The 20,480-nt window shown below is 39.0% G+C and overlaps 2 protein-coding genes across 2 annotated transcripts in view; both read left to right on the top strand.

Moving 5' to 3' along the window:
• Positions 1–16,686, top strand: part of tecta (tectorin alpha) — a 36,079-nt gene extending 19,393 nt beyond the window's left edge. Inside the window, exons 15-25 of the mRNA XM_052106088.1 lie at positions 859–1,239; positions 1,744–2,030; positions 6,132–6,412; positions 6,674–6,784; positions 8,867–9,069; positions 10,335–10,498; positions 10,884–11,132; positions 12,671–12,833; positions 12,967–13,051; positions 13,415–13,534; positions 15,524–16,686. Of these exons, the coding sequence (XP_051962048.1) occupies positions 859–1,239; positions 1,744–2,030; positions 6,132–6,412; positions 6,674–6,784; positions 8,867–9,069; positions 10,335–10,498; positions 10,884–11,132; positions 12,671–12,833; positions 12,967–13,051; positions 13,415–13,534; positions 15,524–15,627 (2,148 nt within the window). The 3' untranslated portion in view covers positions 15,628–16,686. The remainder of the gene's footprint in view (positions 1–858; positions 1,240–1,743; positions 2,031–6,131; positions 6,413–6,673; positions 6,785–8,866; positions 9,070–10,334; positions 10,499–10,883; positions 11,133–12,670; positions 12,834–12,966; positions 13,052–13,414; positions 13,535–15,523) is intronic.
• Positions 16,687–17,168: 482 nt separating this feature from the next.
• Positions 17,169–20,480, top strand: part of usp2b (ubiquitin specific peptidase 2b) — a 65,545-nt gene continuing 62,233 nt past the window's right edge. The window contains exon 1 of the mRNA XM_052106176.1: positions 17,169–17,331. Coding sequence (XP_051962136.1) covers positions 17,313–17,331 — 19 coding nt within the window. The 5' untranslated portion in view covers positions 17,169–17,312. The remainder of the gene's footprint in view (positions 17,332–20,480) is intronic.

Genomic DNA, 20,480 nt, shown 5'->3' with positions numbered 1-20,480 from the left:
CTATGTGCACTTTCACAGTCAATTTGGGAGGGGCTTCAAAGACACTTAATCACAAATCTTACAGTTCAATCAATCCTTTAGTTTTAAAGACTGCCCACCAACATCTACTCAGTTTAATCAATTAATACAAGACTAGTATTACACATACAGTAGATAACTAAGGGGAACTTGCTCCCTCTGCTGAGCCTGTGGATTCTCCAAAGGCATAGGCGGAAATCCCCCCCTATCTGAGGGTTGTCCCCCCCTAAAATATCATAAAATATGTGTACTGTAAATAATATAATGATATATTCTTAAAATAATTGTTTAAGAAATAAAATTATACAAATGCAAACGGGGCAACAACGGGGTTTTTCTCCATTAACTAACATCTTATGAAGTAATGGGTTCCTTGCCATAGTCACATTTGGCTTGTTCACTGGGGGCCTAGAGACATATAATTTTTAAAGCATGATTTTCAATCACGTTTTCATTTAAAATGCTCAATGAGGCCTTTAAGACATTACAACATAAATTTCTTTAACATCAACATTTTATGTAAAGCTGCTTTGAAACGACTATAAAAACATTTGACAGACTATATTAATATAAGAATATAACACCATTCATTTCCAACATAAATAATTCATTGTTTCTATTTCCAAAAAGCAATTCCTAATCAGTATATTTCTCTTTTTTTGTGTGTGTAAAAATAACTCAACTTCCTTAAAACAAAAAGGTGAAAAAATCCCATAGACTTTGAAGGAGATACTCGAGCCATATCTAAGGACCACAAGTGGAGGTCAATTTTGACATTTGCTTCTTGTTAGTTACAGACGTGTCAGTTGGTTTTCTCCATTCTCTCTCTCTCTCTCTTAGCCAAAGCAGTTATTCTGGAACAGTGACTGCACCAAGCGCTGTCAGTGTATTGGACGAAATCTTATTCAGTGTGACCCACGGCGATGTAAAGCAGAGGAAGAGTGTGCTCTACGTCATGGTGTTAGAGGATGCTTTGCCCGACGTAACCAGCACTGTGTGGCATCAGGCGGTGGCGTCTTCCGCACGTTTGATGGTGCCTCTCTTCGTTTACCTGCCTCATGTTCCTTTGTTCTTTCAACCATCTGTCACAAGCTACCAGAGTTATCTTTTCAGCTCATTGCCAATTTTGACAAGTGGAGTACACCCAACCTCACCACCATCTCTCATGCCTACCTCTACATCAATGAGGAGAACATTCTCATCTCTGGAAACACAGTCAAGGTAGGATACACAAATCATACTGCACCTAATGTTTGGGACAGGAGATCTCACTGGCGAAAATTGCATGGATGGTCCCGAATTGTATAGGAGAAGGTTTAAACCTAGAATATTTAGATTAGGCACAAATAAAACAAAATATATATTAATAAAATAAAATAAAAAGCTTTGTAGCAATGTTTTTATGTATTGACCCTTTTTTTATGTCTTTAACTCCATGTACTTGCATTAAGCATTTGATACAATGTACTTATTACGTACATACAGTGTATTAGCACTATACTTTTAGGGTGAGTGGCAAGATGGTTACCCTCATTTGTAAAAATGTGACATTCACTTGCAATATTAGAAATCCTACACTTAGCCCTCCCTTAACCCTTATAGTGGAAAATGTATGTCCACAAGAAGTATACTGTATGAAATGCTTACATTTTTACTAAAAGTACATAGTATTCACCTAATATAATTATAAGCTAAATGCTTATGTGTTTTCCTCTTTAACCTCAGGTAAATGGTACGCCCGTGTCCGTACCTTTTGTCACAGGTCTGATGACACGAGTGTCCACATCCGAGGGATTTCTGGTAATTGACACACCCCAGGACATCCAGGTGCGTTATAACCGATTCAACACCCTCAGCCTCACCATGGGCCCACGGCTGCAGAACAAGGTGTGTGGACTGTGTGGAAACTTTAATGGGGACCCCACAGATGATTACATCACATCTCGAGGCAAACCTGCCGTTAGTGCACTGGAGCTCGCTCAGAGCTGGAAAACCAATGGCATGCAGAACAGGTTAGCATGAAAATGTGTCTTTACATTTGTAGGTAGGGATGTCGTCTTTTATTTATTTAGTAATTAATTCATAATTATTTATATATACCACACAAAGAAAACCCCAACACATATACAACGAATCAACATTTCACATTCAAACCCCACTAAAATCCCTCCCCATTCACCAAACCCACCCTGACCCCCAACGAAGACCCCTGTGGTCCCACACAATAACACACAACCAAAAAAAACAACAGAAAACTGTTTAAAAGTTTAAAAGTTTAAATCTTTCTCCCATAGTCTCATGATAGAAGTTAAAGCTCTGTCCCCCAGACTCTGAATTAGCAGGGAGTAATACACTGATGCCTTGTGACCTTTTCCAAAAGCAGTAATCACCACTCCCAGAGTATCTGCTACTTTAGGGCGATGTATGCTACTCCCAAAAATAGTACAGAGCAGGTGGCGCAGCTGTAAATACCTAAAGAACTGAGATCTGGGGATCCCAAAGAGCTGAACCAAATTTTCAAAATATCTCTGTAAATCAAAACCTTATTTGCCACACCTTCCACCACCACCCCTGGAAAATCATCCTCCTTGCTTATCACAGCTGCTAATGTTTCCAGGGCATGACAAAACAATAATGGGGAAAGAGGGCATCCCTGTCGGGTGTCCCTATCCAGAGTAAAATAATCTGACATTAATCCATTTGTTTGTACCGCTGCTACCGGTTGTCTATAAAGTAAGTTAATCCATCCAATAAAAGTTTTACCGAACCCATATATTTCCAAAATCTTAAAAAGATAATCCCATTCTACCATATCAAACACCTTTCGACGTCAAGTGAGATGGCAGCAAACCGAGTCTGATCATTTGCCACTGACCACATGATATTGATAAAATAAAGCTCCTCCAAGTTTATCTCAGAATCAAGATAATTTTTTTTCTCAGTCTTCAGTTTAGGTAGTTCTAATGATTCATCAGTAGATGAAGATGTGGAACTATAGAGATCAAGATAGAATACTTTAAAAGCATTATTAATATCAATAGCGGAGGTAAATATTTCACCACCAGCAGATTTCACTGAGGGAATAGTAGAAAAAGACTCTCTCTGCAATATATATCTAGCCAAAAGCTTCCCTGCTTTGTCACTCGACTCAAAGTATGACTGTCTTGCCCTGAATAGCCAAAACTCCATCTTTTGCGACAAAATTGTATTATATCTGTATTTCAATCGGGTCAATTCTCTGAGGCCATCAGACAACATTTCGGCTCTTCGGCTCTGCCTCGGCACTTTTAATATTCCCTTCCAACTCAACGAGTTCTCATGCTTTGGATTTTTTAATGAATGAGGCATACTGTATGATCTGGCACCTAAGTGCCTCCCATGCCATGCCCACAGAGGATACTGAGGACCAATTGGTCTCCATATAAACATTAATTTCAGCCTTTAACATTTGTTGGAAATCAGGATTTTGCAAAAGGGATACATTAAAGTGCCAACTATATGATTACTTTTTCTCTGTATATAGAAACACCTCTAAATTCACCAGGGTGTGATCTGAGACTAAAATGTTTTCAATTGAGCAATCAACAACAGATGAAATGAGGGATTTATATATAAAAAAAATATATTCAAGAATAAATCTTATGGACTGATGAAAATTATATATAGTCCCTACCTGATGGGTCAAAAGTCTCCAAATATCTGTAAGACCAAGATGTTTACACATCCTGTGAAGCGTCAATGTTGCCCTAGGGGGCTTACATACTTTTGCTTAACTATGATCAAAGACTGAGTCCATCAAAAGATTAAGTCTCCTCCCAATATTATATCATGAGGGGTGCCAGCGACTTGCAACATCACTTCAAGATCTATAAAAAAACCCTGATCATCAGTGTTAGGTGCTTAAATATTAACCAAAATCAACCTTTGCCCCTGAATTTCTGCTAAAACTATAATGACTCTTCCTAATTTATCATTAATCTGTTTGAGACATTTGAATTGTAGATATTTATTTATCAGTATAATGACTCCCCTGCTCTTACTTGAGCCAGCACTAAAGAAAACATGTCCATCCCATATCTTCCCAAATTTTTCAGCTTCCTGTGGAAAAAGATGTATTTCTACTATATCATATTTCTTATCTTTAAGAAAAGAAATAACCTTCCTTCTTTTTATGGGGTGCCTCAACCCATTCACATTCCACATGGAGAAAGACAGTCTACTCATATTAACATTTGACATTTGACATATTAGAAATAATAGATTGTGTGTCAAAAAAAAAATTATCAAGACCACATTACAACATTAGTGCAACAATCAAATCCTGAACTACCCCCTGAACCAGACAAACAGAAAAAAAGAAAAAAGTGTGCATTATCCCTGTGCACGACAGCGCCAACTGGCGTCCATCCCTCTAAACTCAAACAGTCCATGTAAACCTATGAGAGCCCCTGCGATAACTTTGCTGTCGGATTGCTTACGGGAATCCGTTTCTATACAATTTTTGTTTTAAATTGAAATTGAAATTGAACTGAAAAGAATATTTGTTTTCTATACAAATTTTGTGAGACAGAATTACATAACAGAAAATAATTTATAAAACAAACTCCAGCTAATAGGCAAAATAAACACAAATAATGTGTAGCTTAATTCACAAAACATCAGTGCAAAAGTGATCTTCCATCGATGCAAGATTTTCTTGAAGGAGTGTTACTACAAAAAACACACTCTAGCCACTAGGCAGAACCAACGCAAAAAGAAACAAAATGGCACCCAGCTTCCTCAGACAGTAAAGAGTATGTTCAGTGAGACAAGCTCACTTGGGGCCCACGTAAGAAACACCAAATGGCTAACTCACTCCATTGACTTTATGAAGGACAATGCTTGCTGTGGGCATGTAAATATTTTTCGGCCATCCTTAGTACCTGATCTCAGTTTGGCTGGAAACATCAGTGCAAAAGCGATCTTCCATTGATGTAAGAGTTTCTTGCATTCCTTGAATCTATCACATTTCTCTCTTGTCGAATTCGCAAAGTCTGCTGTGGTTTTTCCAAGAAAACCTTCATTTTCTCAGCCTGAGCACGTACTGTAAGTGTCTTTTAATATCTCCAGAGCCTGAGGATTTTGAATTATTTGACATGTTGACTTCTTAGAACAGTTATGTAGCAGGGTGTATCAAATTTCACCAGTTTAAGACTCCTCCATCTTTAATTTTTTTAAATGAAGTAATACCAGCCATTTATTAAAGGAATATTCAAGATTAAACACAAATTTAAAGGAATAGTACACCCAAAAAGAACAATTCTGCCATTATTTACTCATGTATTGTTCAAAACCCATATGACCTTGTTTCTTCTTCGGATGGCAGTGGATAATGATTCCATTCTCAAGCTCCAAAAAGGATGCAAAAGTATCATAAAGGTAGTCCATGCGACTAGTCCATGTGTGTCACATTCACCCCACTGAATAATGAAAAAGTACCTCCTTTTCTTTAAAAAATGCAAAATCTAGGGGTTACAGTGATTCACTTACAATGGAAGTGAATGTGGCCTCTTTGAGCTATAAAGTTGTATATCGTAATTTTTATTGTCGTTTTAAAGTTTATGGTATTACGGATCGGCCCCATTCACTTCCATTGTAAATGCCTCACTTTTTCTTTTTTTTAAAGATAACAAGGCACGTTTAAATAAATGTTTGTGCTATTCAACATTATGTCACAAAAGCTGTCGATTGAGCTTAACTTGTATTGAACCTGGAGTAATCCGTTAAGCAAACAATTTTCTCTCATGCTTTCTTATGGATGTGAAACAGACTTTGAGATTTTCACTGAATATAGACACAAATGCTGTTGATTGGGCTTAACTTGAATTGAACCCAGAATATTCCTTTTAAGCTAGCAAATTCACATCTTCATAAAAACTTGCGTTATTTGTGCAACATACAGCTTGCATGAACATGCGAGGTAGAGGAATTATGCCAGAAGTAAATCATTAATATTAATTATTACTATTATTAATTATTAAAGTAGACTTACACTGTATTCCTTAATTTTTGCATCATCCTAGTATTTTCCTCCTCTCCTCGATTCATCCTCCCTGTCTGACTCTTGTTTGTAGCTGTGATGAGACTCAGTATGTGGCACTGGCTCAGTCCTGTGATAATACAGCAGTATCGGAGCTCCAGGGAGAGGACAACTGTATGAAACTCACAGATTTGAAAGGTTTCTTCCAGCCCTGCCATGGCCTGCTGGACCCCCACCCCTTCTATCAGTCCTGCTACCTAGATGGCTGCTACAACCACCGCAATGCCCAGGTGTGCGGCTCCATGGCAGCCTACGCAGAGGCTTGTCGATCTTTCGGCACACTCACTACCAAGTGGATCGCCCAGGAGAACTGCTGTAAGGGGACGCTGCCACCTACAGGATAAGATGGGGAGGTGTAGGGACAAAATGGCAGGAAGGGTGCAGAGGGAGGGGCAATGAAGAGTGTTTTAGAAAGTTGAGGAGAGGGAAATAGTTTGTGAGGAACTTGAATATATTGATTATACATGCTTGTATATGTTTAACATTGTTTTTGTGAATGCCAGTGTGAAATAAATGGGCATATTTGTGTGCTTGTGCGTATCTGTATGCTAACTTTGTACCTGGACCTGTCTTTAGCAGAATGGATCTATGACCCCTGTGCAGGAGAGATCTGCTCGAACAACACATGTGAGCAAGAAAATGGAGGAGACCTGTGTGGCTGCCCTGAACTACCCAGCACTGAAATTAGTGAGTATAATAAGCCCTTACATATTGTGTCAAAAATACACATAAATACTTTTTGAAGTAAAAAATATCAACAGGAACACTAAACCACAAAACATTTGTGGTGTTTGTTTGCTAAGCAAGCATTTGTGTTACTATTGCTCATACTTAGGGTCAGGGATTTGAACATTGGCCCAAACTTTAAGTATATTAAAGAATATTTTGGGTTCAATAAAAGTTAAGATCAACCAACAGTATTTTTGGCATATTTATTTATTTATTTATTTTTTTTTTTTACTCATTCCTCATTTCTTAAAAAAATAAAAAAGCAAAACTTGAAGTTACAGAGAGGTACTTACAATGGAAGTGAATGGGGCAAATTTTCTGAGGTTTTAAAGGCAGAAATATGAAGCTTATAATTTTATAAAAGCACTTCCATTAATTATTCTCTTAAAACTCATGTATTATTTGAGCTGTAAATTTGTTTAAAGGGATAGTTCACACAAAAATGAAAATTCTCTTATCATTGACTCACCCTCATGCCATCACGGATGTGTCTGACTTTCTTTTTCTACGGAACACAAATTAAGATTTTTAGAAGAATATTTCAGCGCTGTAGGTCCTCACAATGCACGTGAATGGTGACCAGAATTTTGACACTCCAAAAAGCACATAAAGGCATCATAAAAGTAATCCCCATGACTCCAGTGGTTAAGTCTATAACTTCGGAAGTGATATGATAGGTGTGAGTGAGAAACAGATAAATATTTAACTTATTTACTATAAATCTCCACTTTCATATCCCTCTTTTGTTTTTGCCGTTTTGTATTCTTCATGCATATCGCCACCTACTGGGCAGGGAGGAGAATTTATAGTAAACAAGGACTTAAATACTGATCTATTTCTCACCCACATCTATCATATCACTTCTGAAGATATAGACTAAACCACTGGAGTCATATGGATTACTTTTATGCTGCCTTTTTGTGATTTTTGGAGCTTCAAAATGTTGGTACCCATTCACTTGCATTGTATGGACCTACAGAGCTGAAATATTATTCTAAAACTCTTCGTTAGTGTTCAGCAGAGGAAAGAAAGTCATACACATCTGTTATGGCATGAGTCAATGATAAGATAATTTACATTTTTGGGTGAACTATCCCTTTAAATTGTTGTTTTTACAGATGTTTTAGGGTTTACTGCATTATGTTGTTATGGCAATAAAGTTGTAAAATTTTATATAATTTGACTTAGAAAAGATTATGAAGCGATTTTTTAACACTAAAATCATGTTAACACATTGTTTACGTCTTGTGGTTATTCTTTTTGAAAAGTTTATTACAAATGCTGTCGATTGAGCTCAACTTGTATTAAACCCAGTATATCCCTTTATACTTCGTCAGACATGAATGATTCACCAAATTGTGCAGTTTGATAAGGAGAGATGTGCTATTACTTTGCGATAGTACTCATGATTTGCAGTTTACCTGATGGACTATAAAACAGGTGGAAAAAAACCTGTCGATTTACATTTAAGGAGGAACCTTAACCAGCTAGAGTCCAGACTATGATAGGGGTTGGGCTCTTTTGAATTGGACAACTAAGCAACCACCCAGAACTCCCAATGAACTGCATTGGAATGGGCTAACAACCACTCAGAACATCTTAGCAACCACCTTATTCATTGAAAAGGAAAACCACCATATCCAAAAAGGTTCAGCTGCAGCCCAAAGATCTCCAAATTGGTTGAATCTCCAAAAGAAGGCGGGTTACTCCAAAAGGGGGTTGGTCCAGCTTCAAAAGGTGTCAACAATTTCACTCACATTTTGGGTTGGGGAAAGGGTTTGGTTAGGGTCTCTGTATATCTCCTCACAGCCCTGACTAAGATGTTGCTTCTGTGAACAAGGTCTATAGTAACTGCCCTAGCATCATGGTGGCAGTTTTGCACAGGCAAGTTCTCAAAAATGTTGTTATCTTTTCTGTTTTAGTGACAGCCAACATAAAAGTCTACATTATAACATTTATTTTATTTGATAAGAAATACTGGAGAACCATTGAAAGACAGTACATTTCCTCTTTTTTGCCAACCTTCTCTTTGTGATGTAGGTGAGGATGACATCATCCAGGCAGAGGTGACCTGTAAGCATGCTCAGATGGAGGTTTCCATCTCTAAGTGCCGTCTGTTCCAGTTGGGGTTTGAGAGGGAGGATGTACGAATTAATGACCAGCACTGTGCTGGTATCGAGGGAGAGGACTTCATCTCCTTCCATATCAACAATACCAAGGGACACTGTGGCTCTATTGTACAGGTGATCAAGTACATCCTCTTTCTCATTAACAAAGGTTCAAGAACAGACAGTGTATGTCTCTAAACAGAAGTCTCAGCTCTGCCTCTTGAGAAAGAATGGAGAGCTCTGAGCTTTGGCAAACCAAAGTTGTATTCATAGTGAGTTGCCTACCTAGATTTCGTTTGGGCATAACAGATGCACCTGATGTGCATCAGCTAGCTGCTTATGTAGGCAGTAGTGAGGTCAAAAATACAGACAACTGAGGCTGCAGTGGGCCTATCATTTGTGCACTTCAGCAGAAATTCAGATTTGTCACACCAGGCAATGGTTTTCCAATCATCTACTGTCCAGTTTTGGTGAGCCTGTGCCCACTGCAGCCTCCACCTCAATGTTCGACGTGTTGTGCATTCAGAAATGCTTTTCTGCATAACACTGTTGTAACCTGTGGTTATTTGGGTTACTGTCACATTCCTGTCAGCTTGGACCAGCCTGGCTATTCTCCTCTGACCTCTGTCATTAACAAGCCGTTGTTTGCCCACAGAACTGCAGCTTGAAGGATGTTTTTTGTTTTTCACACCATTCTCTTTACACTCTAGTCTAGAGACTGGTGTGTGTATAAATCCCAGGAGATCAGCAGTTACAGAAACACTCAAACCAGCCCGTCTGACACCAACAATCATGCCACTGTCCAAATCACTGAGATTATATTTTTCCCCATTCTGATGGTTGATGTGAAAATTAACTTAATCTCCTGACCCGTACCTGCATGATTTTCTACATTGCACTGTAGCCACACGATTGGCTGATTAGATAATCGCATGAGTAAGTAGATGCACAGGTGTACCTAATAAAGTGGCTGGTGAGTGTATATTCCAGAAAATACGGTACTTAATTGAGGAACAGTTGAAGGACACATGCATTTGTTTCATTTATTATTTACATTGAAATTTAACTTTTCAAATAGGCTAAATGGGTGTGTCCAATAGCACATAAAGATTTATTATCAAACAAAATAAAATTGATCCTATTCACCTAATAGCTTTTAAACAAAAGTCTATCTCTTTAAAGTGACAAATATATGCAATGGATATGTAATTTTCAGATTTACAATAGCAAAAGCAGATTTAGATTTTTAACAGCTTATATTCTCCACATTTTGTTCATTACATTGCATGCTCACTTCCTGTGCTTGTCTGGTTGGCTAAGTACATTATTCTCTCTAGAAAGGTCATTCAATTCAGAGTAACTTTATGTGTACATGCTTGTGTGTGTATTTGTGAGTCCAGTCCAATGGAACACACATAATGTACAAGAACACAGTGTGGATCGAGAGTGTCAACAACACAGGGAATGTGGTAACACGTGATAAGACGATCAACGTGGAGTTCTCCTGTGCTTATGAATTGGACATTAAGATCTCTCTGGAGACAGTGCTGAAGCCCATGCTCAGGTGAGCTGTTAAATGTCACCCTCTACACTACAGGACCATGGTATTACCATGTTACCTTGGTAATATCATGCTTTTTTGATACCATGATGATAATACCATGTAATCCTTTGAAAATGTTGTAAATACTATGATATATGCATATGGAGAGCATGCAGGACCATGGTTTATTTTAAATAACCATGGTGTTACCACCATCTGATACCATCTCATTACCATAATACTGCCACAGTACTTTTTTGTAATGGACAAAATAAATAACAAACACAACAATTAACATATAAATCACTTTTCACATGTATATTGAAATATTTTAATGCATCAGAGATTAAGATAATAACAGAAGGATAAAGATAATAACTACCCCTCTTTCCTCTGGTCTCTACAGTGTAATAAACCTCACATTGCCGACCCAAGAGGGCAACTTTATCACAAAAATGGCACTGTATAAGAACTCCTCGTACCGAAATCCCTACAGGGAGGGAGAGGTGGTGCTGAGCACCAGAGATGTCCTGTTTGTGGGGGTGTTCGTGGAAGGAGCAGATGATAAACAGCTTATTCTCATTGTCAACATGTGCTGGGCTACACCATCTCGTTATAGCAGTGATCGCCTTCGTTATATTATCATAGAGAGAGGGTAAGGAAATAGCTTAAAATGGTTAGTTCACCCAAAAAGCTACATTCTGTCATCATTTACTCATCATCATGTCATTCCAAACCTGTATGATTTTTGTGGAACACAAAAGGAGATGTTTTTGCATAACCTTCATGCTGCTCTTTTCCACACAAGGAAAGTGAGCTGGGATGGTCGCTATCCATAAAGCACCATAAAAGTATCCTGAAAGTAGTCAATACGAGGTGTGTACTATATTCTGACTGTTCTGAAGCCATACAATATCTATTGTTGTGAGACCAAGGACGAAATTCCCAGAAAATCTTCCTTTCAAAATTAAACCAAAATTAAATCGGTCAGAAATCTAGGGGTAACCATCGATAACAAACTACATTTCACAGACCAAATCTCTAAGACTGCAACAATCATGAAGCTTTACACTCTACAATATCAGGAAGATAAGACCCTTCCTCTCTGAACATGCCACACAAGTTCTTGTTCAGTCACTTGTCATAACTAGACTGGACTACTGTAACACTCTCATTGCAGGCCTCCCTGCATACGCAATTAGACCCCAGCAAATGATCCAGAATCCAGCAGCACGTCTGGACTTTAATAAATCATAGAGAGCGCATGTTACATCACTCTTTTCACTGGCTGTCGGTTGATGTACTTATCAAATTCAAGGCTCTGATGTGAGCATACAGAACAGTCACTAGGTCTGCTCCAGCACATCTAAAATAATTTCTGCACAGCTACATTCCCACCAGAAGCCTGCGGTCGGCGACAGAACGTGGCCTTGTTGTACCAACACAAAGAGGTACCAAAACTCTTTCTCGGACTTTCGGCTTCATCGTACCACGTTGGTGGAATGATCTTCCCAAATCCATCCGTGAAGCTGACTCACTGTCTGTCTTCAAAAAATGGCTAAAAACACATCTTTTCCATGAGCACTTAACCAGTCACTAAAAAAAATAAATACAAAAAAATTCTTGTTGCACTTTAATTTGTATTGAATTCTACTATTCTGATGCTAGGGAAACTTTGTAATACGGCACTTTTCGTACCACAGCCTCCTTAAGATGATTCACTTGTAATGTATTCCTCTTTTGTTAGTCACTTTGGATAAAAGCGTCTGCCAAATTAATACATTTAAATGTAAATAGGTTGTGTTAAGATGAGTCATGCCAGGTTTTCACACCAAATGACGTTAAGGAACAGATCGTGACACGGCAAGTTTGAATATGTGGAAGTTTGTGAGATGCCAGAGAGGAAGATGCTCCGTGAACATTCTTCAAAACCTTTCCGTTTGTGTTCCATGGGAATGAAAAGAAAGGCAAAACAGGTTTGGAACAACATGAGCGTGAGTAATTGATTACAGAATTTTAATTCCTGGACGAACTATTGCTTTAACAATACACATACACCCACACCCACACACAAACTCTGCTTATCAATGAATATACTGCATATTTAAAATGCAGAAATTCTTCCTCCTTCCACACCTCATCAATGAGCTTACAGTACCGCAGGACTCATATAACACGACTCTGTTGTTCCAGGTGTCCTAACATCAAGGATAACACTATAGGCATGGCTGAGAACGGGGTGTCCCTCACCTGTCGCTTTCACGTCACTGTCTTTAAGTTCATTGGTGATTATGATGAGGTGCATTTGCACTGTGACGTCTCTCTGTGTGACTCAGAAACCAACGCCTGCAAAGTGGTGAGAGCATGTGAACACACAGATAAAAACGCCTTTTTTATTTTTGGTCTTTTTGCCATTTTAAACAATAGAGACAGAAAATGATTCATCCTTGTTTCTTTTGGATTCATAATGACATTACTTACGTTTACAGAATTGCCCACACAACAAACGAAGTTACACAGATTACAGTCAGCATAAAGAACAGATACTATCAGTGGGACCAATCAGAAAAAGAGGTATGCAGTATATTTCAGATTTGTGCATGTGTGCAATGCATGACAGACTGTGTGTGTGTGTGTGTGTGTGTGTGTGTGTGTGTGTGTGTGTGTGTGTGTGTGTATGTGTGTGTGTGTGTGTGTGTGTGTGTGTGTGTGTGTGTGTGTGTGTGTGTGTGTGTGTGTGTGTGTGTGTGTGTGTGTGTGTGTGTGTGTGTGTGTGTGTGTGTGTGTGTGTGTGTGTGTATGTGTGAAATATTTGTGTACTTTAAGATGAATATGGTGGGATCAATAAGATGTGGGTGTATAATTGAATGTTTTTTGTATGTTTGCAATAGCAGGGTGATGACAGCTATAACCAAGTGTGTTTTTTGTGTGTTTCAGATTTAGACTGGTGTGAAGAGTATAATGGTGGCTGTGAGCAGATCTGTACGAGTCAAGTAACAGGCGCTGTTTGTAGCTGTGTGACGGGAATGCTGCAAAGAGATGGGAAGAGCTGCAGAGGTGAAACGCAAGCACACTCACACACAAACACACTCAAACACACACATTCACATCTGAAATGATTTGCTGCTTTAACAATTTCATAAATCATCATTTAATCAATGTGTTTTCCTTAAAGGCTAAGTCTGTCATTTTTGTACACTAAGCAGCACCAATCTGAATTGCATAAATAATGATTGTTTCCAATAAGGTCTCCCAAAAACTCATACCACCCCTTTCACTGTGCCCTGCCTTCCATTATTTGGACAAACTAGTAAATTCCCTGCTAAATTGGTCATTATAGGTAGTCCTGGCCCAGACTCATGCCATTAGTTTAGCCAGAAGTCTAAATGTTGGGCGATATGTTGGGAGTATAGTTTTGAAAGTGCTACAGAGCCAGAGTGTTTACAATCTTCTGGGAAATCAACCTACAAACGGCTCTGCATATGAAACTGGGATAGGAGAAAGTATTTTTTAACATGAAACATTTAAAAAATGTCACACTTCACCTTTAACTGCAGACAACTTACGACTGAAATCAGATTTCTCTATTAATTAACATCATCCTTCACCAGAGGTTCGTCATTATACTGCATAATAAATGTCAATGCCATCATAACACACTCTTATACACTATGCCCACACAAATAGATCCTTAGCATATTAAATCCATTTTATGTTGACGTCACAGTTTTGGCTGTTTTTTTTGTAACTCAAAACTCAAAGTGAGTCTTGTGCATTCTTCATGACTCTAACATTCACTGAAAACACTAATAAGTTGACTTCACTCTGTTGATTGAGTAAATTGTTTTCTCAATTTAATTGAGTAATGGCATCACCAAAACTTGTGTAATTAAGTTCACTTAACTTGCAGATCATATAGAATGAAACTAGTAACTAAATGCAAGTAGACTTATCTCAGATTTGCTGTTTAAATGAAGTTGTTGTTTCTACTTAATAATTTTAATTGAATATATTCAAATTTAGGTTTATTTCATTAACACCACTTAAATAAAGAAGATTATAACTGATTCTAGGTCAATCGTTACATAAACTTATTTTTCCACAGAAATGCACAAACAGCTGGCCCTGTAAAATTCCTGGACACCTGATCAATGACCAAAAAACATATTGTTGGCAATCATACAAGAAATAAAACATATTATTTATGACTGCTTGATATGGAAATGACCACATATATAGCATATAATTCAATCAAACATTTCAATTTCATAACAAAATTCCATCAAAGTGAATAGTTATTTGTAACAAAATTAGAAAAAACTTAAAATATTTAGTTTTTTTATGTTAAAGATTTAATGGAATTGTGTTGTGTAATTGAAATGCGAAAACAAAATGTGTAAACTGTTCCTCCGCCCTCTGGTGGATGTGTGAGTGTGTGAGTGTGTGAGTGTGTGTGTGTGTGAGAGTGTGTGTGAGAGTGTGTGTGAGTGTGTGGAAAATCCTGGACAGGTGCACACCCTAGTTGCACATGCACAAGGAGAACTGAGATAGTGTTAACAGGATCCAATTTGACCAAAGCAGACATAGATCAACCTAATGATGACATCATATGAAACAACTATTTGCAACAAAACAACATTAATAATAATACTACAAAAGAACTGAAACTCATTGTCCTTAATAATAATTCTTAATAACAACTATTTAAATCCCCCAATATGTTCCCTTTGACAAAGAAACATAATTAAAGCACAAGGCATTATGGGCATTCCCCATAGCTTTAATTTTGTACTCAATAGTTTGAGTGATTAACACTTAAAATTTGAAGTCTATGGATTTTTAAGAAAAATAAGTCTAAGGAACAGATATTTAAGTTATAATCCCAAAACATTACATTTCAAGTCATGTTTAATTAAGACAACTTAGGGTTTAAAGTGTCACAGTTTCATGGTTATTAATATTACTTTCTCACAACTCATTGACCCTCTGTTCAAGCATCCCTCATCTATCTTTTTCATTGTGTCTGTATTTCTCCCTCTCTATCAGTTACCAGTATGAGTACTGACCTTCAACCCCTGGTTCCTCTGGTAGCCACTGTTGTAACCATCAACATCTTACTGCAAACACACGCCTCAGTTTTCTTCTCCTAACATCCACCTAGCAAGGCCAGGGGAGAGAGTGGCACATACAGATGAAAGGGAGGAGAAAAAAAAATGGAGCCAGTGAGGGGATGTGCATATGATGCAACAGCAGCCCTGTGGAGAGGACCACCTCTGAGCAGTTCCCTTCATCGAAGTGAAAACTGCCATCAAATACAACCAAGTGATCCTTCACCAGCTGGATAGCTCAGTCATAAAACAACAAGCGACTGTCCAACATGAAAACACGACACCCTACAGACTCTGAAAAAAACCCAACTCTTATATTTGGCAGAACATCTACACACCAGCAACCAAAAACAAACAAACTGTCACTTTAAAATGTAGTGCTAGAGAGACAGCTACTGAATATTTCACAGACACTAATGACAGATTAGCAAGTGTTACGTATTAGATGATGAGTTTTCCTGAGAATCACCAAAATGTGCAAGCACGTGTTGCAAGAATGGATGATAATTCTCAACACCAGTTTTGTTGATGCTTGTTTTAAATGTAGTTGATTTGAAATGCATACACTCTCCTGCTATAATTCTCAATATGCCATTTTGGTTGATATTTAAACCCCCTTTTTTTTTCTTTTTTTTTTTGCCATATCTAAGTATTTCGGAGATCAAAATGCCAATCAACATTTGTACTGCTGTGTATTCCTGTGGATACAAATGAGTGAATGGGATTCTGTACCAACACACAAATGTTCTTGAGTAGCCAAATTTAAAAGCATCACTTATTTAAGCTGTATATTGTAGACCATTTTTGATGGATGTGAACTTTTGCCTTGTACTATAAATACTCAACGTACTGTATGAATCACTGAGATGGAGTGGGGTATCAACTCTGATGCAGTTTATTCTGGATATATCAACCATACTTGACTTGATAGTTACAATAATAGAAGGTTCAAGGACCGTTTCGAATCATTTGCTTGCCAGTTTGTCCATTTCACACAACACAACTTAAATATACTTTGGGACAGCATAACACCATGGTTACGTGAAATACAGTCAGCTCATTGGCGAGTCATTGATGTCCATATCTTACTGTAACAATGTTTTCTTATTCTAGGGGTTGTTTACTTTGTTTTGTTTTCAATCCGATATGATTTATTTCAGAATAAAGTGAGCAATTCACATCGATTCTACGATTCTATTATTAGTGTATTAGTCATGGCTACTGCAGCAAGCCAAAGACAGGGCTGTGTCTAGAAGGTAACCCCCCCGGCAGCCTAAGTCTCGCGATAGTCTCATTCGCTGCTACTGAGGTTAGGTTTAGAGTCGATATAGTGGTAGGGTTAAGGATAGGGGTGGGCGTATGGTTTCTGCAGGACTCTAAATAAACACATAAAACATAGTGCATGTGAACATTCAACGCGGCTCTCGCGAGACTTTAGATAACTGCGGGGTTACCTTCTAGATACGACCCAAAGATGGCGCGCACGCGAGAGAGAGCAAGCGTGCGCGCGAATGATCCGCGTTGCTAAGGCGACCGCTTGGGGGGCGGTTCCTTAAATTCCGACTTCGGATAATATAGCTGCTCTCTGTGCTGGTATGCTGCTGTCACTCCTCCAACCAACTGATCAAGTGCGTTAACCAGCATCCGCCTCATACGGTCTTCTGCTGAATCCTGAAGAAGCACTTGATATTTAGAAAAGGCAATTTTTTTGGTGGTCACGCGGGAGGATGAACTGGAATTCCGCTGGTAAGGATCTTATGTGAGGAGTATCTAGCGCAGGATTAAACATGTGAGATTACTTGCCACTCTGGCATACTATAAAAGCGACCCCGTTTGTTTATACCTGTATTGTTTATACGTTTTAACTGACCACGAACCGTTTTCAATGGCAATATGCCATTTTTCATAGTCAGCTTACTGCGCTTCCGTAAATCAGTGGGCAGTAAATGCAGTGTGTTTATAGTAACTGCTGTATCCTACAGTAACAGTCTCTGTTTGACTGCAGGCTGAGATTGACACGGTTCACTGCTTTAACAGGTAACAGTGCATTAGCTAATTAATCTGAGATTAGCTAATGCGCATTCATTTATCCCTATTATCATACCCTACTCTGAGAAATGTATTATTATGAACTGAAATCGCCATAAATACTTGCTTCTTATTCACTTGGGCACTTCTGGTACTCTGGTACAGAAAAGTGCAATTAAAAAAGTAGATTTTTGGACATGTTTTTATTTACCATGGTTACCATGGACATATACAGCATTATTAAATGTGAAACTGATATTGTTACGTTAAAGGGATAGTTGACTGACCCAAGAATCTGATATCATTTATTCACCTTCATGTTGATCCAAACCTATATGACTTGTAAAGTCCCGTTCACACCAGTAACAATAACTATAACCATAAAGACCCCGTTTCCACCTGGTATTCAGATGCGTTTTGAGGGATCCGATCACTTGTGGTCAGCCACAAAAACAGGTCTAAACGGGGTCTAAAATGTTTTGTGATTGGATCACAGAAACCACATAAGAATGCGGTCAATATCACATGTGTCCACATCGCATTTAAGGTGTAAACGCTAATCCGTCCTGTTTGCGTCCCAGCAACTGCAAAGCACCACCTCTCACCTGTCAATCAACTGCTGCGCTTAAACAAGTGTTTGCTGGTAACAAGTGGCTTTAAAAGGAAATAATGATCTGAAAATTAAAAAAAGTGGATACATACACAATCACGAGACGAGAGCTTCACGGATCTTCTTTAGTGCGTCTTATATCAACACAGATGACAAGCACAAACACCCGAAGCTCCTTTAATACAGGTAATACTCTAAAATAATGGATAATTCTGCTTGACATGTTTGTGCTTAGATAAAATTGAACCACATCTGGGAGAAACCGGATTTCACGCTTTCTTTGTCTTTTCTGACTTTGTTGCGCTTTATTATCATGCAGTAACACACTGACATAGTGATTGGTGTATGTCGTCATGAAACAGAGACCCTCCCCTCTGAATCCGAACACATTGTGGTCACAGGAGACATATTTAAATGACCATGTGTCTCACCTGACCACATGTGATCGGATCACCCAAAACGCATCTTAATACCAGATGGAAAGATTTAAAATCATTTGAACTCTTAAGAGTCCACACCACAAATATAACAATACCGATACTAAGGAACGATATTGTTGTTGGTGGTGTTACGTTCCTGAATGAATCTGAACAAATAATTTCGTTCACCTCCATACACTGACTCACATTTCTCTTTCATTGACGTCTCTCCCTTTCGAAGCCAGTGAGCACTATTTTAAGGGTGAGACTGCTTTGATAGTTTTGAATGCCTTTAAAGACTTGCTATAGCACGAGCCAATAGCATTTGAGTGTGGGCTGTGAAGGAGAATAACATTGGTTTGACCCACTGAATGAACTCACCCCTTTACTGAACCAGTGACCCACTGAACGAATTCACCCCTTTACTGAACCAGTCGAGTCGGTCGTTTGAGACTGAACATGATGAGATGTCTCATTCATGAACGAACTGAAAGTACTGATGTACAAGTTTGCGAATGAATCAGGCATCTCGTTTATGAACGAGGATCTACTGACTGGACGAACAAGAGGAAAACAAGAAAAGGGGCTGGATTAATATGAATAAAAGTGAGTGATGAGCACACATTACAATGGCATACGGAAATTGTTGAAAATCATAATTATTTTTTGGCTAGTTTTGTAGACTTAGACTTTTTGCATGATAAAAATTATAAAAATGTGTGCTCAGCAGTTGCACAAGAGCACAAGATTATAGATTTATTTTTGTCATTTGTGGAGAAACACTTATGATGCTTAAACACTCCACTCATTCTGGACACGTACATTTTTATTAAGAATAACTAGACTTTTTCTGGTCATGAATGACTCTGTGCTTTTGATTCAATGCAATTTATTTATTAAAAACGTAAAAGACGTTTGTTTGGCATCATCTAATGTCTCAAAGGTGTAATTTACAGAAATGAACGAACGACAGTGAACGAAACTGAATGGATCTTTTTGTTGAATGGATTTGTGACATCGAGGAGGAGGGCATGGCTGGGCCATGATGGAGCACTGAATCAGCTGATCAGCGAGATAAGGGGTGGCCAGAGACGCCGGTTCGAGAAAGAAAGAAAAACTTGCTTGCCAGCTCCCAGATGCACTGTCGCCCAGTCCTCAACTGTTCCTCCGCCCTCTGGTGGATGCCAGCTCGCTCCTCCCCCGGCGGACGGCAGCGAATCCTCCGGCCCCTGGTGGACTGAACTGGTCCTCCCCCTCTTCGGCGTATGGCAGCAGTTCCTCTGGCACTTGGCGGCCAGCAGCGACCCCTCCACCCGAAGGCTGCAGCTGCTCCCCTGGCAGATGGCAATTGCGAGGACTCCGGGACAGTGCATCCCTCCTGCCTCCCGGGTTTCGGCACCACTGTAACAGTTAAAGGATGGGCAAGGAGGAGGCAGGAACCAGCTGAACAGCAAACACAACGCCTAATGACAAAACACAAACTAACACATATGCAACGCGGCCGCATGCGTTTCTCTCTCGAACTGGATTCTCTGGCCTGCCCTTATCTTACTCTCCCACTGATCAGCATCATCAGCTGATTCAGCACTGGCTGTGATCCATCACGGCCCAACCATGCCCTCCTCCTAGTCACAGGATTCAAAAGACTCGAGTCACTGAGATGAATCAAAATCAGCACCATTAATCATATCAAACCATATTGATCACCTTTACATCAGGTTCACACTTCCTCTGTGAGCATGGCGGGAGCAAGGCGCGAATGGCACGTGAGCGGGGTGGTCGCGATGGACGTTCTTATTGGCCTCACCTCTTCTGCGAGAAAAAGCAGCACCTCTGTG

This window comes from Xyrauchen texanus, chromosome 3 (genome assembly GCF_025860055.1).
Source record: "Xyrauchen texanus isolate HMW12.3.18 chromosome 3, RBS_HiC_50CHRs, whole genome shotgun sequence".
Classification (NCBI taxonomy): Eukaryota; Metazoa; Chordata; class Actinopteri; order Cypriniformes; family Catostomidae; genus Xyrauchen; species Xyrauchen texanus.
This window is presented reverse-complemented; position numbering and strand designations above follow the sequence as displayed.